This window comes from Catharus ustulatus, chromosome 4 (genome assembly GCF_009819885.2).
Source record: "Catharus ustulatus isolate bCatUst1 chromosome 4, bCatUst1.pri.v2, whole genome shotgun sequence".
In the NCBI taxonomy this organism is placed as follows: domain Eukaryota; kingdom Metazoa; phylum Chordata; class Aves; order Passeriformes; family Turdidae; genus Catharus; species Catharus ustulatus.
The window spans coordinates 627,717-650,949 of record NC_046224.1 but is presented as its reverse complement, the minus strand read 5'-3'; the positions used below and the strand labels follow the sequence as shown (position 1 = coordinate 650,949).

The 23,233-nt window shown below is 61.3% G+C and overlaps 1 protein-coding gene across 2 annotated transcripts in view; it reads left to right on the top strand.

Moving 5' to 3' along the window:
- Nucleotides 1-1,667: 1,667 nt before the first annotated feature.
- SBF1 (SET binding factor 1) overlaps nt 1,668-23,233 on the top strand; it is a 75,829-nt gene continuing 54,263 nt past the window's right edge. For both annotated transcript variants that reach the window (XM_033058025.1, XM_033058024.1), the window contains exon 1: nt 1,668-1,758. In XM_033058025.1, coding sequence (XP_032913916.1) covers nt 1,704-1,758 — 55 coding nt within the window. In that variant the 5' untranslated portion in view covers nt 1,668-1,703. The remainder of the gene's footprint in view (nt 1,759-23,233) is intronic.

Genomic DNA, 23,233 nt, shown 5'->3' with positions numbered 1-23,233 from the left:
ATGGGAATGGGGATGGGAATGGGAGTGGGAATGGGAATGGGAATGGGAATGGGAATGGGAATGGGAATGGGAGTGGGGATGGGGATGGGGATGGGAATGGGAATGGGAATGGGAATGGGAATGGGAGTGGGGATGGGAGTGGGAATGGGAATGCGAGTGGGAATGGGAGTGGGAATGGGAGTGGGAATGGGAGTGGGGATGTGGATTTTCCTGGGGAGTTATTCCGGCTGTGCCCCGTGGGTGGGTCGTGTGTCCCGGGTCTGGCACAGCGAGCTGCGGACCGGGATGGAACGGAACGGAACGGAATTTAACGGGGTGGGCACCACGGCACACGGAGCCCCCGAGGGCCGGCACCCCACGGCGTGGGGGCACCGCACCGCAGGGTGGTGTTCTGGGGGTCACAGCTCTGTGTGGGGTCACACCTGTGTGTGGGGTCACATGTGTGTGTGGGGTCACACCTGTATGGGGTCACATCTGTGTGTGGGGTCACACCTGTGTGTGGGGACACATCTGTGTGTGGGGTCACATCTGTGTGTGGGGACACATCTGTGTGTGGGGTCACATCTGTGTGTGGGGACACATCTGTGTGTGGGGTCACATCTGTGTGTGGGGACAAACCTGTGTGGGGTCACATCTGTGTGCGGGGTCACACCTGCGTGGGGACACATCTGTGTGGGGTCACACCTGTGTATGGGGTCACACCTGTATGGGGACACATCTGTGTGGGGTCACACCTGTGTGGGGTCACACCTGTATGTGGGGTCACACCTGTGTGGGTCACACCTTTCCATGGGGCCGATTTGGAATGGGGGGGTCGTGTTCAACTGGGCACCCTGGGGGCCGTGCATACCTGGGGGGTCCCTGTGCTCACATGGAGGGTCCCCCCACACGCGTGTCCGTGCACACCGGAGGGGTTTGTGCACACCCAGGAGGCTTCCCGCACATCCGGGGGTGTCTCCTCACCCCCAGGGATGTCCCCGTGTCCCCTCACCCCGGGGATGTCCCCTCACCCCGGGCTGTCCCCGTGTCCCCTCACCCCAGGGATGTCCCCATGTCCATGCACACACGGGACTGTCCCCTCACCCCAGGGATGTCCCCTCACCCCGGGCTGTCCCCGTGTCCCCTCACCCCAGGGATGTCCCCGTGTCCCCTCACCCCGGGCTGTCCCCGTGTCCATGCACACACGGAGATGTCTCCTCACCCCGGGGCTGTCCCCGTGTCCCCTCACCCCGGGCTGTCCCCGTGTCCATGCACACACGGAGATGTCTCCTCACCCCGGGGCTGTCCCCGTGTCCCCTCACCCCGGGGCTGTCCCCGTGTCCCCTCCCCCCAGGGATGTCCTCTCACCCCGGGCTGTCCCCCTGTCCCCTCACCCCGGGCTGTCCCCGTGTCCCCCCCCCATTCCGGACCCTCCGTCCCCCTCCCCACCCTCGGGGAAGCCCCCTCGCCTCAGCCCCGCCCCCTTCGCGCCAAGCCCCGCCTCTCCTTCTCTCAGCCAATGGGAATCGGGGCCCCTCCAGCGCGCAGCCAATAGGAAGCGAGGCCCCGCCCCCCGCGGCGGCCGGCGCTGGCGCAGGCGCGGTGCGCGCGGGGCCAAGATGGCGGCGGCGGCGGGCGGTGGGCGCGGGCGGGCGGCGGCGCCCTGAGGAGCCGAGCGCGGCCTCGCGGGGCTCCCGGGGCCGGCCCGGGCCGCCCCCGCCGCCATGGCCCGCCTGGCTGACTACTTCGTGCTCGTGGGATACGACCCCGGCAAACGCGGTGAGCGGCGGGGCGACGCGGGGGGGCCGGGCCCGCCCTGGCCGGGGGTGCGGGGTGAGGCCGGGCCGGGGGTGCCGGGTGAGGAGAGTGCGGAGCTCCCGGAGCGGGGACGGGGCTGTGGGGCCGGGCCGGGGTGAGGGTGAGGCGGGCCGGGGGAGCGGAGCGGTGCCGGGGCTGCGGGGCCGTGGCGGTGCCGGGCCGGGCAGCCCCGAGCCCCTCCGGCCCCTCCGAGCCGCCCCCCGGGACGCTCCCGGCAGCCGCAGCCGCCCCTGCGCGGTTCGGCGCCTTCACGGTTTGGGTGTTTTCAGTCTGTCCCCCTCCCCCGCCGTGCGCGAGCTGTCACCGCTCCGGAAACATCGGCTGGGCTGGCAGGGGGGGCACTGCTGTCCTCCGGGGATGTCCCCGGGCCTGTCCCCCTGCGCATCCCCGGCTCTGGGATGGGACGGGGGGCTCCGATCCTGCTTCCAGCGGGCATCCGCAGCCCTGGGGTGGGGTGGAGTACCCCCAGCCCCATCTCCTGGGTACCCCCAGCCTCATTCCCTGCACATCCACAGCCCTGGGGTGGGGTGGTGTACCCCCAGCCCCTTTCCCTGGGTACCCCCAGCCTCATTCCCTGCACATCCACAGCCCCTGGGATGGGATGTTGTATCCCCAGCCTCTTGCCCTGGGTACCCCCAGCCCCATTCCCTGCACATCCATAGCCCTGGGATCGGGTGTTGTACCCCCAGCCCCATTCCCTGGGTGCTCCCAGCCCCTGGGATGGGGTGTTGTACCCCCAGCCCCATTCCCTTGATGCCCCCAGCTCCTGGGATGGGGTATTTCACCCCCAGCCCCGTTCCCTGGGTACCCTCAGCCCCATTCCCTGCACATCCATAGCCCTGGGATGGGGTGTTGTACCCCCAGCCCCATACCCTGGGTACCCCCAGCCCCTAGGATGGGGTGCTGCAGCTCCAGCCCCATTCCCTGGGTGCCCCCAGCCCCATTCCCTTGATGCCCCCAGCCCCTGGGATGGGGTGTTTCACCCCCAGCCCCATTCCCTGCACATCCACAGCCCCCTCAGGCAGCTCCTCGTGCCCTCACTTCCCCCTCGGACACCCCTGACCCCAGATCTTGTTCCTCTCTCCTCTCCCACATCCCTGCTCGCCATCAGGTGATGCTGTTGGTTGTTTTGGTCGTGGGGTGTTCCTTGTTTGGGATTTTGGGTCTCTTCCCGTCATGTTTCCCTCTGCTTCCTGCCCCCAGCAGCTTTTTGGGGAGAAGGAGCTTTGGCAGCGTCACAAAGGAGGGGAAGTGACCTAAAATCAGGGCTTTGGTGCACGACTCCCCCCGAGCATCTCTCATCCCTTCCCACCTGGCACATTCCCAGCTGTCAGCTGAGGTTATTCCAGGCCTGTGCTGGAGCTGGGGAAGGGAATCCTCATTTTGACGTGGCTTTGGTTACTGAGGATGCTGCTGGGGCTGGGAGCTCGGTTCAGATCTCCATCCCGGGCTGGACCCCAGCCCCTCCCAGCCTGGAGCAGCCGGGGGTCCCTGGTGGGAGCAGGAGGAGTGAGCTGTGTGTGAGGAATGCTGGAGAGCAGAGCTGGCTGCTGTTTCCTGAGGCCTTTCAGGCCATGTGCTGTTTTGTTGTTGTTATTGTTGTTGCTGTTATTGAAGGCGTTTTCCCCCAGTTTCCCGTGGCCCTGGGGCTGTGGATGGGCAGGAGCTGCTGGTGCTCCCCTGGGTCAGACCCTTCCTGGGGTGGGAGGGAGCAGGAGATGCTGGGGGGATTCCAGGATTCCATCTGGGAGCTGGTTCCACATCCTCTCAGGAGCAGTGCTGGGTGCTTGTACCCCCTTTGTCCAGCTGGCATCTTCTTCCTCATCTCCTCCCTGAGGGTGCAGCAGCTGGGACCTGCACCTGCAAACTGGTGCTGGTGACTGGTGGGGATCAGGGACCCGGCGTTCCTGGGACCTGGTGTTCCTTAGGCCTGGTTTTGTTTGGGCCTGGGTTCCTTCAGCCTGGTTTTGTTTGGGCCTGGGATTCCTTGGGCCTGGTTTTGTTTGGGCCTGGGTTCCTTCAGCCTGGTTTTGTTTGGGCCTGGGTTCCTTCAGCCTGGTTTTCCTTGGGTCTGGGATTCTTTCAGCCTGGGTTCCTCCAGCCTGGTTTTCCTTAGGCCTGGCTTCCTTCAGCCTGGTTTTGCTTGGACCTGAGATTCCTTAGGCCTGGTTTTCCTTGAGCCTGGTTTTCCTTAGGCCTGGGTTCCTTGGGCCTGGTTTTCCTTAGGCCTGTGTTCCTTCAGCCTGGTTTTTCTTAGGCCTGGGTTCTTTCAGCCTGGTTTTTCTTAGGCCTGGGTTCCTTCAGCCTGGTTTTCCTTAGGCCTGGGTTCCTTCAGCCTGGTTTTCCTTAGGCCTGGCTTCCTTCAGCCTGGTTTTTCTTAGGCCTGGGTTCCTTCAGCCTGGTTTTGCTTGGGCCTGGGTTCCTCCAGCCTGGTTTTCCTTAGGCCTGGGTTCCTTGGGCCGGGTTTTCCTGGCTGTGACTCCCAGAGCCTGAGTTTCCAAGGGAGCAGAAATGTCCCACATGTGCCTGGGGTCATTTGGGATTTGTCTGGGGGAGAGGGCTGATGCTGTGGGGTGCTGTGGTTGGCTCTATGGGACAGCCAGAAGGAAGAACAGGTTTAGGTGGGATCCTGGGCAGCAATTCCTGCCTGGGCTGGAATTCCAGAGCAGCTGTGGCTGCCCCTGGGTCCCTGGCAGTGGCCAAGGCCAGGCTGGCCCTTGGGGACAGTGGGAGGTGTCCCTGCCGTGGATTGAGATGAACTTTGTGGTCCCTTCCCACCCAAATCACTCCATGATTCTGTGCCACCGAGACAGGAAGAGCTCCCACTTATCAAATCTTGTTCCTGTGATGTAAATACTCACTTTGTTTTGTGTTGAACTCACCTCTGCGGGGAGGGGGTGGCTCCAGGATATTGTGGGGAGATAGGGATGGATCTGGGGTGCCCTGGGAAGGGACAGACACCAGCCCAAACCTCCTGGCTGCGGGGATGGCTCAGTCAGAAGTGACCTGGCCAGCATGAGGCACCCAGGAGTTGTGACAGCTCTGTGACAGCCCAGCAAACCCTTCCCCTCCCAGCTGGAGGTGTCCGAGCATTCTCCTGTCCCCAGGGGTGTGCCAGCCTGTCCCCAGGGGAGTGCCAGCCTGTCCCCAGGGGTGTGCCAGCCTGTCCCCAGGGGTGTGCCAGCCTGTCCCCAGGGGTGTGCCAGCCTGTCCCCAGGGGTGGGAGATGTTCTGACACCGGTTCTGTGCTTTTTGGGATCAGCCTGGCAGCGTTCCCAGCTCTGTTTTCCCACCCCCCTCGCTGCTTAGATAACGCTGGAGGAAGGGCAGCGGCGCTCATCTGCCGGTGACTAATTGCTGTACAGGTTGGGTGGCTCTGGCAGAGCCCTGGGCCGTGCCAGGCTGGGCCGTGCCAGGCTGGCACCTCAGCTGTGAGCAAAGCTGGGCTGAGCTGGGTTTGCAGTTGGGGATGTGAAGGGGAAAGCTCTGGTGAGCTGGTGGGAGCTGAGGTGGCTCTGCAGCATCTCCAGAGAGGCAGTCCCAGACTGGTTTGGGTGGGAAGGGACCCCAAATCCCCCCCAGTGCCCCCCTGGCATGGCAGAGACCCCTCCCAGTGGCCCAGCTGCTCCCAGCCCCAGTGCCCAGCCTGGTCTTGGCCACTGCCAGGGATCCAGGGGCAGCCACAGCTGCTCTGGCAATTGCAGCCCAGGCAGGAATTGCTGCCCAGGATCCCAGCCAGCCCTGCCCTGTGGCACTGGGAGCCATTCCCTGTGTGCTGTCCCTCCATCCTTGTCCCCAGTCCCTCTCAGCTCTCCTGGAGCCCCTGCAGGCCCTGGCAGGGCTCTCAGCTCTCCCTGGATCCTGTTCCTCTCCAGCCTGGCTCCATGAGCTGCTGCTGTGGGAACAAAACTGAAAGCAGCTCCAGGCTGGAGCAGGGCCATGCTGGGGACACTGGGGGTCACTGGGGTCACTGGGGGTCACTGGGAGCTGCTGCTGGAGCCTCCCTGTCCCTGGGGTTTCCTGTCCAGCCCTGTCCCCCATGACCTGGGGCTGTGGGGCAGGCACCACGTCCTGCTCCTCTGGCAGGGGCAGAAAGGGGCTCTGGGCTCTCCCAAGGGCTGTGGCTTTGGCTCTGGAACTGAGTTACTCTGGGGTGTCCAGGGCCCAGGCAGGCATCCAGGTGCTTCTCCTGGCTTGTGGAGCCGTGGGGATGTGTCCAGGAATGCAGAGCACGGACACAGCACCTGCCTGGCACCGTGTCCCCGTGTCCCCTGCTGTGCCAGGCACTCCCTGGGGCTGTGTGGGATTGGGGCTGCAGGGAGAAGTGTGGAGCTGAGCGCTCCTGGCAGTGGGAATCACATCCTTCCCTGCCAGTGTCTGTTTTATTGCGTGCTGATTGCTCACATTATTCCCTGGAGATGGATGGGTTTTGTTCTCCTGGCTCTTCCCATGCTGCAGATGGATGACAGATTCCTAGAACTGGGATTGTGCCTGGTTTTACCTGGGAATGAAAACTTCCCAGAGCCAGGATTGTGCCTGGTTTTACCTGGGAATGACAATTCCTAGAGCCAGGATTGTGGCTGGTTTTACCTGGGAATGACAATTCCCAGAGCTGGGATTGTGCCTGGTTTTACCTGGGAATCACAACTTCCCAGAGCTGGGATTGTGCCTGGTTTTACCTGGGAATGGCAACTTCCAGCAGCCAGGATTGTGCCTGGTTCTATCTCGGATCTGAGCAGTTTCCCCGTGCCCTGAGAGCCCAGGACAATTCTGAAGCGTGGGGCTGAAGGAATCTGCAGCTTTGGGATGGGGAGCACTGGGTGGGCATGGCCTGGATGATGGGAGCCAAGACCCAGTCTGGGATGGATTTGGGATTTCCCAGGGGGTTTAACCTGCCCCAGGGCAGGGCTGGCTGGGATCCTGGGCAGCAATTCCTGCCTGGGCTGCAATTGCCAGAGCAGCTGTGGCTGCCCCTGGATCCCTGGCAGTGGCCAAGGCCAGGCTGGGCACTGGGGCACTGGGAGGGGTCCCTGCCATGCCAGGGGGACACTGGGGGGTCCCCAAGGTCCCCTCCCACCCCACCCAGCCCCGAGTGGTCCCTGCTGCCCCTGGGTTTCGTGCTGCCTCTGGAGGAAGCTGAGGCTGCTCTGGGGCCTGGGGAAGTCACGGTGGTTTCTCGTGGGCGGCCTGGGGGATGGCAGGAGGAAGCTGCCTCTTTCCATGAGGTGTTTGGGGCAGGTTTGGGGTGTTCTTTGTGGGGGTTGATTGTCCTGCTCCTCCCGAGGTGCTCCTGGAGCTGGTTCCTGGTGGGAAAAGCTGCAGTGGATCCACAGGGCTCTCAGGGCTCATCCTGCTGCTGTGCCAGCCGTGTTTTGGGATGAGTCTGGTGTCCCTGTCCCTCTGTCGTGTGTGGCCGTGTCCCAGTGACTCAGGGTTTGACTCAGCCGGGTTCTGGGAGCATCAGGCACAATCCCGGCCGTGGAAAAGGGGAAAGCCCCGGGGGCTGGCAGCACTTTGGAGCTGTTTGCTGGGTCAATATTAGCACAGGGAAAGAGAGGCTGGGAATGGCCCTGCCTCGTGCAGAGCTGCTCCAGACACGTGCCTGGGGCTGGGGAAGGTGGGGATGAGAGAGGGAGAATCCTGAGCTGCTCCAGGGCTGGAGCCCCTCAGTTCCCAGGGATCCAGGCTGGGAGAGCTGGGGGTGCTCCCCTGGACAGGAACAGGATCCAGGGAGAGCTCAGAGCCCTGCCAGGGCCTGCAGGGGCTCCAGGAGAGCTGAGAGGGGCTGGGGACAAGGATGGAGGGACAGCACACAGGGAATGGCTCCCAGTGCCACAGGGCAGGGCTGGCTGGGATCCTGGGCAGCAATTCCTGCCTGGGCTGCAATTGCCAGAGCAGCTGTGGCTGCCCCTGGATCCCTGGCAGTGGCCAAGGCCAGGCTGGGCACTGGGGCTGGGAGCAGCTGGGCCACTGGGAGGGGTCCCTGCCGTGCCAGGGGGCACTGGGTGATGTTTAAGGTCCTTTCCCAGCCAGAGCATTCCAGGATTCCCTGATTCCAAGTGCAGGCTCTGGCTGCCTCTGGAAGGGCTCACCCCTCCCTCCACCCCCCACAGCTGCATCCAGCCTGGGAACTGCAGCGTTTCTGTCCCAGCTGCTCCATGAATCCTCATCTCCCTCCCTTGGATCCTGCCCGGGAGGAGCAGCTCTGTGTGCTGGGAGTCAGAGGGGGACAGGGACAGTGACAGGGGCAGAGCTGGCCCTGGGCAGTGCCAGGGCTGGGCCTGAGCTCCTCCAGCCCCACTGAGGGGTTTGTGGGTGGGGAGAGATTAATTTTGGAATTATGGAGTTGTTCAGGCTGGAAAACCCCTCAGAGCCCATCCAGGCCAACCATCCCCAGCACTGCCAGGGCCACCACTGACCCTGTCCCCAAGTGCCACTCTGGAATCCCAACAGGGCTGGGGATCCACCCCTCCAACCCCTGATCCCCCTTTCCATGGGGAAATCCCTGCTGTGCCCACCCTGCCCTCCCTGCCCAGCCTGAGCTGTTCCCTCTGCTCCTGTCCCTGTTCCTGGAGCAGATCCCAAATCCCCCTGGTGTCCCCTCCTGCCAGGGACTTGTGCAGAGCCACAAGGGCCCCCTGAGCCTCCTTTTCTCCAGGCTGAGCCCCTCCCCAGCTCCATTCCCTCCCTTTCCATGTTCCCATGTTTCCATGGATGTTGTTATTATTGGTGTGGGACGGCTCAGGCTGGACCTGGAGGTGCCGTGCTGACTGCCAGGCTCTCCAGCTGTGGGAAGGATCATTCCCAGGAGCAGGAATTCCCTGCCCAGAGGCCCACAGGCTCTCCAGCTCACCCTGGCCACCACAGCAGCACTTAGTGGTCAGGAGCTCGGGAGCCACAGAAGAGCAGAGAGGCCCTGGGGGCATCACAGCCCTGAACCAGAGAGAGGAGGGAGAAAAGCTCCTCCAGATCCCTCTGGAGCATCCCTGCTGCCCCCAGCTGTCCCAGGAACCCAACTAAAGGGGTTCTGGGGGTTAACTCCTCCCCCTGCAGCTCCAGCTGGGGTTGGTTTGTGTTTTCAGCACCCATAAAACCACAGCTGCTGCTGGAATGGAAAAGGGAAAGGTTCAGGTTCAGGGAAAAACAGAGCTGGGGTGAGAGAGAGCAGAGAGAAAAGTGCTAAATCCTCACTGGCTGCAAGGAAAGATCCCCAAAAATGGGGTGAGGATCTGGGTACAACACCAGGGTCAGGGCTGTGTGCCCACCTCCCAAAACAGAGACTGCCTCACTCACAGCAGGCACCCTCCCTGCTCACTGCAGCAGGGAATCCTGGCAAGGAAACCCAGCTGGGCACGGGAATGTGTCTGAAGGGAGAGAAATGAGCAGCCCAGAGCTGCAGCTCTGATCTCCCTGCTCAGGTGGGACCCTGTGGGAGGATTTAGGGACTGGTGGGACCCTGTGGAAGGGATTTAGGGACTGATGGGACACTGTGGAAGGGATTCAGGGATTGGTGGGACCCTGTGGAAGGATTTGGTGCCTGGTGGGACCCTGAGGAAGGATTTAGGGACTGGTGGGACCCTGAGGAAGGATTCAGGGACTGGTGGGACCCTGTGGGAGGATTTGGTGACTTGTGGGATCCTCTGTGAGAGTTTGGGGAGTGTTGGGACCCTGTGGAAGGATTTGGTGAGTGGTAGGACCCTGAGGAAGGATTCAGGGACTTTGGGACCCTGTGGTTGGATTTGGTGCCTGGTGGGACCCTGAGGAAGGATTTAGGGACTGGTGGGACCCTGTGGAAGGATTTAGGGACTGGTGGGACCCTGTGGAAGGATTTGGTGAGTGGTAGGACCCTGTGGAAGGATTCAGGGACTGGTGGGACCCTGTGGAAGGATTCAGGGACTGGTGGGACTCTGGAAGGGTTTTAGGGACTTTGGGACCCTGTGGAAGGATTTGGGGACTTGTGGGACCCTGTGAAGGATTCAGGGACTGGTGGGATCCTGAGGAAGGGATTTAGGGACTGGTAGGACCCTGTGGAAGGGTTTTAGGAACTGGTGGGACCCTGTGGAAGGATTTGGTGACTTGTGGGATCCTCTGTGAGAGTTTGGGGAGTGTTGGGACCCTGTGGAAGGATTCAGGGACTGGTGGGGTCCTGTGGAAGGATTTGGTGCCTGGTGGGACCCTGTGGAAGGGTTTTAGGGACTTTGGGACCCTGTGGAAGGGATTTAGGGACTGGTGGGACCCTGTGAAGGATTTGGGGACTGGTGGGACCCTGTGTTTGGGCTTGGGAGCTGGTGGGATCTTGAGAAGAGATTTGGTGGCTGGTGCGATCCTCTGTGAGAGTTTGGGGAGTGTTGGGACCCTGTGGAAGGATTTAGGGACTGGTGGGACCCTGTGGAAGGGATTTGTGACTGGTGGGACCCTGTGGACCCTGCTTTAGGGGCAGGCAGGGATGGGGTCGGGGCAGTGGAGAGCACAGTGAGGGCTCACTCCCTGCTCCAGTTTCAGAGAATTGTGTCCCTGGAGTGGCTCCCAGTGCCACGTGTCCCCGGCAGGGAGCAGCCCCACGTCTGGCAGGATGTGCAGAGGCTCTCAGGCCCTCCTGGCTGTGTGAGCTGTGTGATGGGGCTGTGAGATGGGGCTGTGGCAGCACCAGGGCTGTGGCTCTCAGGCTCTCCTGCTCTCCTGGCTGTGTGATGGGGCTGTGGCAGCACCAGGGCTGTGGGGAGGAAGAGCCCGGTGTGCTCTGTGTGTGCAGTGAGGTGTTTCTGTGGGCAGCTGCAGGAAGTGCAGCAAAGCAGCTTCACCCTGAGCTCTGCAGCACCTTCCTGCCCCGGCCAGGCTCTGCTGATGGCACAGATAACGCCACTGGTGTCTTGTCACTGCCACTGTCACTGTCACACCCTCCCCAGGGCGGGGCCGGGGCTGGGCTGGGCTGATCAGATCCTGCACATTGGCCCTGCCAAACATCCCGGTGCTCCTGTCCTGGGGAGGGGCTGGGGGAGCTGGGGAGGGGCTGGGGGAGCTGGGGAGGGGCTGGGGGAGCTGGGGAAGGGCTGGGGGAGCTGGGGAGGGGCTGGGGGAGCTGGGGAGGGGCTGCACAGCTGGGATGGGGCTGGGGGAGCTGGGGAGGGGCTGGGGGAGCTGCGGAGGGGCTGGGGGAGCTGGGGAGGGAATGGGGGAGCTGGGGAGGGATTGGGGGAGCTGGGGAGGGGCTGGGGGAGCTGGGCAGGGGCTCAGCCTGGAGAAAAGGAGGCTCAGGGGGCCCTTGTGGCTCTGCACAAGTCCCTGCCAGGAGGGGACACCGGGGGGATTTGGGATCTGGGACAGGGACAGGAGCAGAGGGAACAGCCTCAGGCTGCTGTGGCCTGGCTGTCCCTGGGCAGGGCTCTGGGGACACAGCTGTGGGGACATGGCCCTGCTGTCCCTCAGACACAGCAGCTCTGTCCAGCCCAGCCAGGACAATCGCTGGATTCATGGGCTGGGCTCAGGGGTGAGCAGGGCTGGGCTGGCTCACAGCAGATGAGCCCAGGGAGGCAGCTGGGATCCCTCAGGACAGGCAGGTGATTGGGGAGGACAGGGATAAGCTCCAGGATGGGATCAAGGTGAGCTCAGCAGCCCTGGGCAGGAAGGAGGTCAGACAGTGCCAAGCTGGATGGGCAGGGAGCAGTGAGAGGGACTGTGAGCTCAGGATTCCTGCAGGAGCTGTGAGCAGGAGCAGTGAGAGGATTCCTGCAGGAACTGTGAGCTCAGGATTCCTGCAGGAACTGTGAGCTCAGGATTCCTGCAGGAACTGTGAGCAGGAGCAGTGAGAGGATTCCTGCAGGAACTGTGAGCTCAGGATTCCTGCAGGAACAGCTCTGAGCTCAGGATTCCTGCAGGAACTCTGAGCTCAGGATTCCTACAGGAACTGTGAACAGGAGCAGGAGTTGTGAGCAGGAGCAGTTCTTAGCTCAGGATTCCTGCAGGAACTGTGAGCTCAGGATTCCTGCAGGAACAACTGTGAGCTCAGGATTCCTGCAGGAACAGCTCTGAGCTCAGGATTCCTGCAGGAACTGTGAGCAGGGGCAGCTCTCAGGATTCCTGCAGGAGCTGTGAGCAGGAGCAGCTCTAAGCTCAGGATTCCTGCAGGAACTGTGAGGAGGAGCAGGAATTGTGAGCAGGAGCAGTTCTTAGCTCAGGATTCCTGCAGGAGCTGTGAGCAGGAGCAGGAACTGTGAGCAGGAGCAGCTCTGAGCTCAGGATTCCTGCAGGAGCTGTGAGCTCAGGATTCCTGCAGGAGCTGTGAGCAGCTCTCAGGATTCCTGCAGGAATTGTGAGCAGGAGCAGCTCTCAGGATTCCTGCAGGAGCTGTGTCCCAGCCCCTCTCCAGGTGCCCCCAGTGCTGTGCTGGTGACAGGCCAGCAGAGCAGGGGACAGTGGCACTGCAGCCAGCCCTGGGTGTCTGTCCCAGAGCCATCCCTGCTCTCCTGAGCTGCTCCTCCCAGCTCTGGGGCTCTCCTGGGGGGTTTCTCTGTGCTCCAAACTTCTCCTTCCTCCCTCTGCGAGTTCCTCTGGGTCTCCTGACTCAGGTCATGTTTTCACTTCACGTTTTCTGTCCCCACTCTTGGATGGGTTTGGGCCATGTTTGAGGCTGCTCTGCTGCTGTCACACACAGACTGCACCCACTCTCTGTGAGATCCCTGTTTCCTTTCCCCCCAAGTCCTGGCAGTGCAGTCCCTCACCATCACTAACACACAGGGAGGGAATGTGGATTTTCTCCTGGATGCTCCCTCTGAGCTTTCCTTGGGGACCTGGTTCTGTCCAAGGGCCTTTCACAAGTGTTGGATCTCTTGGGAATTCCATCGAGTTGGGATTTTGTGCTTTTGTTTAATGCTGGTGCAGAGCTTGAGCTTTGCTGTGTTTAGTTTCAAGGAGCAGCTCCAAGAGCAGCTGGAGCTCCTTCCTTCATCCCCATCCCTGGAAATGTCCAAGGCCAGGCTGGACATGGGGGCTGGGACAGTGGGAGGTGTCCCTGCCATGGCAGGGGTGGCACTGCAGGGGTCCCTTCCCACCCAAACCATTCCAGCATTCCCTCATTGCAATCCTGGCCTTGTCAGGGAAGCTTTCTTAAAAAAAAAAAGTGTCTCCTTATTTCTGAGCATCCATGAGATGTGAGCCAGGAGGAACAAGGAATGGCTGTGATGGACAGAGGGGGCAGCAGGACAGGACAGGAGTGTGGGACAGGACAGGACAGGAGTGTGGGACAGGACAGGAGTGTGGGACAGGACAGGACAGGAGTGTGGGACAGGACAGGACAGGAGTGTGGGGACAGGACAGGACAGGAGTGTGGGGACAGGACAGGACAGGAGTGTGGGGACAGGACAGGACAGGAGTGTGAGGACAGGACAGGACAGGAGTGTGGGGACAGGACAGGACAGGAGTGTGGGACAGGACAGGACAGGAGTGTGGGACAGGACAGGACAGGAGTGTGGGACAGGACAGGAGTGTGGGGACAGGACAGGAGTGTGGGACAGGACAGGACAGGAGTGTGGGGACAGGACAGGAGTGTGGGACAGGACAGGAGTTTGGGACAGGACAGGAGTTTGGGACAGGACAGGAGTTTGGGACAGGACAGGACAGGAGTGTGGGACAGGACAGGACAGGAGTGTGGGACAGGACAGGAGTGTGGGGACAGGACAGGAGTGTGGGACAGGACAGGACAGGAGTGTGGGGACAGGACAGGAGTGTGGGACAGGACAGGAGTTTGGGACAGGACAGGAGTTTGGGACAGGACAGGAGTGTGGGACAGGACAGGACAGGAGTTTGGGACAGGACAGGAGTTTGGGACAGGACAGGACAGGAGTGTGGTCCCAGGATAGGACAGGACAGCAGGATGTGATCCCAGACAGGACAGCACATCAGTGTGGTCCAAGGCAGGACAGGACAGCACATCAGTGTGACCCCAGGCAGAACCACATCAGGAATGTGATCCCAGGACAGGACAGCAGGAATGTGATCCCAGGCAGGACCCATCAGCAGTGTGGTCCCAGGACAGGATATCAGTGTGATCCCAGGACAGGACAGCAGGAATGTGATCCCAGACAGACCCCATGAGCAATGTGATCCCAGGACAGGACCCCATGAGCAGTGTGATCTCAGGACAGGACCCCATGAGCAGTGTGATCCCAGGACAGGACCCCATGAGCAGTGTGATCCCAGGACAGGATATCAGTGTTATCCAGGCAGACCCCATGAGCAGTGTGATCCCAGGACAGGATATCAGTGTTATCCAGGCAGACCCCATGAGCAGTGTGATCCAGGCAGGACATCAGCAGTGTGATCCCAGGACAGCACATCAATGTGATCCCAGGCAGACCCTCTGAGCAGTGTGCTCCCAGGACAGGACAGGATATCAGTGTGATCCCAGACAGGACACCATGAGCAGTGTGCTCCAGGCAGACCCCATGAGCAGTGTGATCCCAGGACAGGACAGGATATCAGTGTGATCCAATCAGGACCCCCTGAGCAGTGTGCTCCCAGGACAGGACAGGACCCCATGAGCAGTGTGATCCAGGCAGACCCCATGAGCAGTGTGCTCCCAGGACAGGGTATCAGTGTGCTCCAGTCAGGACCCCATGAGCAGTGTGCTCCCAGGACAGGACCCCCTGAGCAGCGTGCTCCATCTCCCAGCCCCACCACACGCCGATGAATCGGCAGCTCCCTCGCTCCAGCCTGGATCTGCCCGGTGAAGTCATGAGCCAGGCACAGGGCTGGGATGCTCTGAGTCATCCTGGAGAAAGCTGCTGAGCCCGTAGGAAGCGCAGGGGAGCAGCTGGGAGCTGTGGAAGGCATCGCGGGGATGGTGCTGGGCTGTGGGGGGAGGAAGGGGCTGGGGGCAGCTCCCAGCTGGGATTTGCTGCCTTTCACCATAAAAGGGGAAATTTCTCCTTCACACCTCGTGAGCAGTGTGTGTGAGCCCAGGGAGTGGGAGAGGAAACAGCCCAGGAGGGAGAGGCTGCAGAGGGTGTGGTGGTGAGGGAAAGGGGGTGGAGGGCTCCGTGGGGAGATGGGATGGGGCTGGGAATGGGATGGGATGGGGCTGGGGGTGGGATTGGGGCTGGGGATGGGATGTGGGGATGGGATGTGGGGATGGGGATGGGATGTGGGGCTGGGGATGGGATGGGGCTGGGGGTGGGATTGGGGCTGGGAATGGGATGTGAGGATGGGGATGGGATTGGGGCTGGAGATGGGATTGGGGCTGGAGATGGGATTGGGGCTGGAGATGGGATTGGGGCTGGAGATGGGATTGGGGCTGGAGATGGGATTGGGGCTGGAGATGGGATTGGGGCTGGAGATGGGATTGGGGCTGGGAATAGGATGGGAGATGGGATGTGGGGATGGGGATGGGATGGGACTGCAGGGATGTGGGGATGGGGATGGGATGGGGCTGCAGGGATGTGGGGCTGCAGGGATGTGAGGATGGGGATGGGATGTGGGGCTAGAGATGGTTTGAGGCTGCAGGGATGTGGGGCTGATGTCCTGCCCAAGGAGGCAGTTCCAGTTTGAGAGGTGACATTCCAGTCTGTGTCCCAGTGGGAGCACTGGGTGCAGCTCCAGGAGGATCAGCATCCTTGAGGAGTTACAAGAACAAACAAAAAACCCCCAAACCAAACAGCCCCAGCTGCCCCAAAGCAGTGCCAGCTCCCCTGGTGCTGTCAGCACATGGAACTGCACACATCCTTGTTAAAGATTTCCCCCAAATTCCTGGGAATGCTGCAGGGCAGGGCAGCTGCCAGCACACCTGGAACCCCAGACCTGTGGGGAAGGATGGATGGGGACAGGACACAATGCCCAGGGAGGGAAGGGATGGTGTCCTGCCCCGAGCTGGGGACCTGCTGAGGTGTCCTGGGGACAGTGCCAGCCTGGGGAGCTGTCCCAGCCCGGCCAAGGCTGCTGTGGGATTTGCAGCTTTGTGCCAGATGGAGCCTGCCAGGCTCTGAGTAAATCCCGGGATTTGCTGGGGTTTCCTGGCTGAGATGGGGCTGGAGGGGTGCACAGAGGGGACACAGAGCAGGGACATGGAATGGTTTGGGTGGGAAGGGACCCCAAATCCCCCCCAGTGTCCCCCTGGCATGACAGGGACCCCTCCCAGTGGCCCAGCTGCTCCCAGCCCCAGTGCCCAGCCTGGCCTTGGCCACTGCCAGGGATCCAGGGGCAGCCCCAGCTGCTCTGGCAATTGCAGCCCAGGCAGGAATTGCCACCCTCATGGGATGCTGGAGCTCCAAAAAAAAGCCAGGGAAGGGGAGAAGGGGACCTGGGGGTGTGCTGAGGGCTGGGTGACATGGTGACATTGTTCAGGCACGGGAGGAGCTCACCTGGGAGTGTTTGTACCTGGGTGTGAGGAGCTCACCTGAGTGTGAGGAGCTCACCTGGGTGCAGCTGCTGCTCCACCTGCCCCCCACGTGCAGCTCTTGTGTTTCTCTGTTCCCTTGGGTGTTTTTAATTGAATCATGGAATTGTTTGGGGTGGAAAATCCCCTCAGAGCCCATCCAGGCCAACCATCCCCAGCACTGCCAGAGCCACCACTGACCCTGTCCCCAAGTGTCACCTCCACAGGGCTCTGAAATCCCCACAGGGCTGGGGATCCACCCCTCCAATCCCTGAGCCCCCTTTCCATGGGGAAATCCCTGCTGTGCCCACCCTGCCCTCCCTGCCCTGCCTGAGCTGTTCCCTCTGCTCCTGTCCCTGCTCCTGGAGCAGATCCCAAATCCCCCCGGTGTCCCCTCCTGGCAGGGACTTGTGCAGAGCCACAAGGGCCCCCTGAGCCTCCTTTTCTCCAGGCTGAGCCCCTCCCCAGCTCCCCCAGTCCCTCCCCAGCTCCCCCAGCCCCTCCCCAGCTCCCCCAGCCCCTCCCCAGCTCCCCCAGTCCCTCCCCAGTCCCTTCCCAGTCCCAGGGGGTTTTCCTGCCTCTCCTTTGCCTCAGTCCCAGGAAGGACCCAGTTCCCTGAAGGTGCCAAATTCCATTTAGGGAACATCCCTGCAGCAGCAGGTGCCAGTGCTGGAGCAGAGCTGAGGCTTTGGCACACAGGAATTCCCGGGATAACCTGGGATAATTCCTCCTGAGCTGTTCTGAGCTTGTCTGAGGGACGTGGCAGTGTCACCAGCCAGGCTGGGAGAGCTGGGGGTGCTCCCTGGACAGGAACAGGATCCAGGGAGAGCTCAGAGCCCTGCCAGGGCCTGCAGGGGCTCCAGAAGAGCTGAGAGGGACTGGGGACAAGGATGGAGGGACAGGACACAGGGAATGGCTCCCACTTGGAGCTCTCCTGCTCCCTGTCCCTGAAATCATTTCAGTGGGGTTATTGCACATTATTTTCCAGGCTCTGCTGCCTCATCCCAGCCCATGAGGCCTTTGGGGTTCATGGAATTTTCCAGGTGCTGAGGTGGCTGCAGGGAGTGACAGAAACAGGGGGACAAGGTGGGAATGTCCCCATGCACCACCCCAAAAGCCAAATCCCATCTGCTGGCCCTGGCTTTGGGAAAGGGAGGGTGGGGAAGGGGTCTGGGGGAGCAGGGAGAGCCAGGAGCTGCTCACAGCTTTGGATCTTTTCCCAGAAATGTTTGATGGAAAATGTGGGTCTGGAGTGAGGGACAGGGAGGTGCTGGGATCACCCAGTGCAGTTCCAGTTTGGGATGGGATGGGAGGTGCTGGGTTCATCCAGTGCAGTTCCAGTTTGGGATGGGAGGTGCTGGGCCCATCCAGTGCAGTTCCAGTTTGGGCTGGGAGGTGCTGGGCACATCCAGTGCAGTTCCAGTTTGGGCTGGGAGGTGCTGGGCCCATCCAGTGCAGTTCCAGTTTGGGATGGGAGGTGCTGGGGTCACCCAGTGCAGTTCCAGTTTGGGATGGGAGGTGCTGGGTTCTTCCAGTGCAGTTCCAGTTTGGGATGGGAGGTGCTGGGAGGTGCTGGGATCACCCAGTGCAGTTCCAGTTTGGACTGGGAGGTGCTGGGCACATCCAGAGCAGTTCCAGTTTGGAATGGGAGGTGCTGGGATCACCCAGTGCAGTTCCAGTTTGGGATGGGAGGTGCTGGGCCCATCCAGTGCAGTTCCAGTTTGGGATGGGAGGTGCTGGGCCCATCCAGAGCAGTTCCAGTTTGGGATGGGAGGTGCTGGGCCCATCCAGAGCAGTTCCAGTTTGGGATGGGAGGTGCTGGGCCCATCCAGAGCAGTTCCAGTTTGGGATGGGAGGTGCTGGGCACATCCAGTGCAGTTCCAGTTTGGGACAGGGAGGTGCTGGGAGGTGCTGGGCCCATCCAGTGCAGTTCCAGTTTGGGATGGGAGGTGCTGGGAGGTGCTGGGTTCATCCAGTGCAGTTCCAGTTTGGAATGGGATGGGAGGTGCTGGGCACATCCAGTGCAGTTCCAGAGCTCCTTGTCTCATTCTGGACAGATTTTTGTCCAATTTGAGGCATTTTTCCCACCTCCCAGCTGACACAGATATTCCCACCAGGAATTCCTGTGCCTGTGTCCCAATCCTCAGCTCCCCAGATGCTCCTGGCACTGGAGCCCTTTGGGATCAGTGCTGGTTCCCATTCCCTGTGTGCTCCTGAGCAGGTCTGGGATGTGTCTGTGGGATTTATCCTGCCCTGCTTTTATCCCAGGGATTATCCCAAGCTCTGGGAATGTTGTTTGGGGGGCACAGAGGGCTCCCCCCAGTCCTTCCTCCCCCGAGCTCTGCATCCCAACCAGCCTTGATCCTTAATCCATGTCCAAGTTTGGGATGTTGATGGTGTGTTTGCCCAGCTCTCTGGCCCTGAGCCCTGCTTTGGGGTTTTAGGTGCTTTTTGCTGTGTCTGGAAATCCCCAGGGGATGGGGTCAGCGCTGACATCACTCAATATTCCTGAAAATCCAAGCTGACCTTGGAGAAAATGTTTGAATTTTTGGTGTTTCTGTCAAATTTATGGTTAATTCTTTTCTTTCTGTTTTTTAATATTTTTCAGTAGTTGTTGCTCATTTTTCCCTGACCTTTCCCCATGTCTGACTTGGTGTTACCCCTCGTGCATGTCTGGCTGGTTTGGGGTTGTTTATTTTATTCCTGAAGTCCTCAAGGGTTGTTTTTCTGTCTGGTAAATGCTGAGATGTTTTTCCTGCTCGGGGGATCAGTCACTTGTTGAGGGTTTGGAAAAACCGAAACCTACGCCAGAGATGGGATTTATTTGGGTCAAATCCCAAGTGGTTTTGTTGTTTTCTGGGAAATGCTGGCTCTGCTGTGGGGGAAGTGAAGCTGGTTGGGACAGAGGGGTGGCTGAGCACAGGGTCGGTGTGAGGGTCCCTGCCATGGCAGGGGGGTCTGGGTGGGATTTGGGGTCCTGTTCCCCCCAAACCATCCTGGGCTAACACCATGCTCAGTTTTCCTGGCACAGCAGCAGCAGGGATGAGTGTTTGCTCTCTCAGCTCTGTGGATCCAAGGCTGGAATGTGCCAGGCACATCCATGAGGAGCTCCAGCTCCAGCTGGGTTCTGCTCTGCTCCACAGGGTGGGGAGTTCACATCCAAACCCCAGCAGGGCTTCCCCCAAACCCAGACTGATCCAGGGGTTCCAGCTGAGCTCTTTTGGGAAATGGGGGTTGGTGGGGATGGAGGAGCTCCTCAGGGCTTGTGCTGAGCCCCAGGATCCTCTCAGGGATCCTCCCTGGGGTGGAGGAGCAGAGCTCTGCTTCCTTCTGGAAGGATCTCTGGAGCTGCACTTCCCACCCATCCCATCCAACAGAGCCTGGCTGAGGGGTGGGTGAGCCCTGGGGTCAGGGAATCCTGGAGTGGTTTGGGTGGGAAGGGACCCCAAATCCCCCCAGTGCCCCCCTGGCATGGCAGGGACCCCTCCCAGTGGCCCAGCTGCTCCCAGCCCCAGTGCCCAGCCTGGCCTTGGCCACTGCCAGGGATCCAGGGGCAGCCACAGCTGCTCTGGCAATTGCAGCCCAGGCAGGAATTGCTGCCCAGGATCCCAGCCAGCCCTGCCCTGTGGCACTGGGAGCCATTCCCTGTGTGCTGTCCCTCCAGCCTTGTCCCCAGTCCCTCTGCAGCTCCCCTTGGCAAACTGAATTCTCCAGGAACTTCCCCTAAAAAAGGGAATTTCGAGTCATGTTTTGTGTTGATTTATTCCCAGTTTCCCATGTAAATCTCCCCTCTCCAGCTCCCACCCTGGGATGAGCTGGGCAGTTCCCTGCTCTCCAGGAGCCAGCCTGGAGCTGCTGGGCTGGTTCTGGCCCAGCTGGGCCTGAGCAGCTCCAGGGCCAGATCTGCAGGTGGGACCTTGAATCCTGAACACCCTGAGCTGGAAGGGCCCCACAGGATCATGGACCCAGCTCCTGGCCCTGCACAGAGCCCCAGCAACCCCAGCCTGGGAGCTCCTGGAGCTCTGGGGCTGTTCCCTGGGCAGTGCCAGCCTGTGGGATCAGGGCTCCATGGGGGCTGCCCCTGCTGCAGAAGATTCTCTGCTGCTCTGGGAAGTGCCCATGGGGAAGCTGAGGGTTCCAGGGCAGGCTCATTTCCCCATCCCGCTGCACTCTGTGGTCAGGGGGGTTTCAGTTCCCTTTGGCTTCAGCCTCTCCCTCCTCCTGCACCCTCTGCTGTTCCTGCTGCCCCAGGAGAGTCAGATCTGGGGAGGGGCTGGGGAGGGGCTGGGGGAGCTGGGGAGGGGCTGGGGGAGCTGGGGAGGGGCTCAGCCTGGAGAAAAGGAGGCTCAGGGGGCCCTTGTGGCTCTGCACAAGTCCCTGCCAGGAGGGGACACCGGGGGGATTTGGGATCTGCTCCAGGAACAGGGACAGGAGCAGAGGGAACAGCTCAGGCTGGGCAGGGCAGGGCAGGGTGGGCACAGCAGGGATTTCCCCATGGAAAGGGGGATCAGGGGTTGGAGGGGTGGATCCCCAGCCCTGTGGGGATTTCAGAGCCCTGTGGAGGTGACACTTGGGGACAGGGTCAGCGGTGTTCTCGGGGACTTCTCAAACTTCCCACATTGATGGGACATTTCCTCCTGTGTCAGTTCTGGTGGCTCCAGCACTGCCCAGCCCAGCTGAGACCCCTGTGGAACCTGACCCAGTTCCCAGTTCTCCATTCCTCCCTGCTTGTCCCTGTCCCTGTCACCCCCAGAGTCATGCTCCGTCCCTGCAGCCACCGCCTTTGTGGGACACAGGGAACAAAAAACTCCTTCTGCCCTCGTGGGAGATGTTGATGCTGGCAGAGGCTGGGTGGAAATGATCCCTGCAGGGTCGAGACAAACGGGGCAGGGCTTGGATCGCTCCCTGTGCCCTGGCAGCACAGCAGGGAGGGACAGGGACACTCCTGAGGAGCTGGGATTGCCTTTGGGGTTTCCCTCGGTGCTTGGGTGCCCAGCACGGACAGGACAGGGGCTGGCACTGAGGGATTTGTTTGAGCTTGGAGCTGCTCTGTGCCTGGATCCTGTCCCACTGTCCCTCTGTGTCCCTTGGCCAGCTGGGAACAGCTCTGCCCTGGAGAGCTGGGGGTGCTCCCTGGGCAGGAACAGGATCCAGGGAGAGCTCAGAGCCCTGCCAGGGCCTGCAGGGGCTCCAGGAGAGCTGAGAGGGACTGGGGACAAGGCTGGAGGGACAGCACACAGGGAATGGCTCCCAGTGCCACAGGGCAGGGCTGGCTGGGATCCTGGGCAGCAATTCCTGCCTGGGCTGCAATTGCCAGAGCAGCTGTGGCTGCCCCTGGATCCCTGGCAGTGGCCAAGGCCAGGCTGGGCACTGGGGCTGGGAGCAGCTGGGGCACTGGGAGGGGTCCCTGCCATGCCAGGGGGACACTGGGGGGGCTCTGGGGTCCCTTCCCTCCCAAACTGTTTTGTAATCCCCACATATTTTTCCTGCAGGGCAGGAGGGGCCGTGGAAGCAGCCAGGGCTGTTTTTAGGCCATGGGTAAATGTTGGCAACCCCATAATTGTCACCTGGGGTGCCAGTGGAGCTGGGAATGGCTCCCTGGGGAAGCAGCTGGATTTTGGCACAAAACAAAAAAAAGGTAAAAATAGCAGAGGTTCCTCCCCAAAACGCTTTTAGCAGCTCTGGCCATGGGCCCACGCTCCCAAAGGACACTGGGATCCTGCTCCTGGGGCAACTGGGCCACTCCAGGCCATGGAACCAGGGAATGCTGGGGGGGTTTGGGATAGAAGGGACCCCAGAGCCGCAGGAATTGCTGCCCAGGATCCCAGCCAGCCCTGCCCTGTGGCACTGGGAGCCATTCCCTGTGTGCTGTCCCTCCATCCTTGTCCCCAGCCCCTCTCAGCTCTCCTGGAGCCCCTCCTGCACATTCTCCCCTCCAGCTGGGTGTCACTGTCACCTGGCTGCTCTTGGTGGAATCCCAGAGGATTTGAGGTCCAGTGGGACCCTCAGGGGTCCCTGGGATCCCCTAAAGCAGCTCCTGGGCTCTCCCACTTTTCCTGCAGGGCTCCCCCAGGTCCCTGTGGCTCAGGGAGGTTTGTGGCTCCTGTGGCTCCTGCCCCGTGTGGGTGGTGGCTCAGGGAGGTTTGTGATGATTTTGGGGGTGCTGGGGCTGTGTCCCCCAGGGGTTTCTGGAATTAATTCCTGGCCCAGAGAGGCAGGGGGACAGTGGCAGCTGCAGGGCCTGGCCGGGTCCCGCTGCCCCGGGCCCGCAGCGCTTTCCTCTCGGAAGCAGGCGGGGATTTTTAATTTAATTACTTCCTCTTCTGCCTTCCAAAGATAAACACGGCCCTGCCTTGGAGCGGGGTCAGGGACAACAGCCGGGCTCGGGGCGGGTGGGTGACAATGTCCCAGCCTGGAGCCGTGCGGGGATGGTGGCAATGTCCCCTGATCTGTGCGGGGATGGTGGCAATGTCCCCGGGTGTGTGCGGGGATGGTGGCAATGTCCCCGGATCTGTGCGGGGATGGTGGCAATGTCCCCGGATCTGTGCGGGGATGGTGGCAATGTCCCCTGATCTGTGCGGGGATGGTGGCAATGTCCCCTGATCTGTGCGGGGATGGTGGCAATGTCCCCGGATCTGTGCGGGGATGGTGGCAATGTCCCCGGATCTGTGCAGGGATGGTGGCAGTGTCCCCAGATCTGTGTGGGGATGGTGGCAATGTCCCCGGATCTGTGCGGGGATGGTGGCAATGTCCCCAGATCTGTGTGGGGATGGTGGCAATGTCCCCTGATCCATGTGGGGATGGTGGCAATGTCCCCTGATCCGTGCGGGGATGGTGGCAATGTCCCTATGTCTGTGTGGGGATGGTGGCAATGTCCCCTGATCCGTGTGGGGATGATGGCAATGTCCCCGGGTGTGTGTGGGGATGGTGGCAATGTCCCCTGATCTGTGTGGGGTTGGTGGCAATGTCCCTGGATCTGTGCGGGGATGGTGGCAATGTCCCCAGATCTGTGCGGGGATGGTGGCAATGTCCCCAGATCCATGTAAGGATGGTGGCAATGTCCCCGGGTGT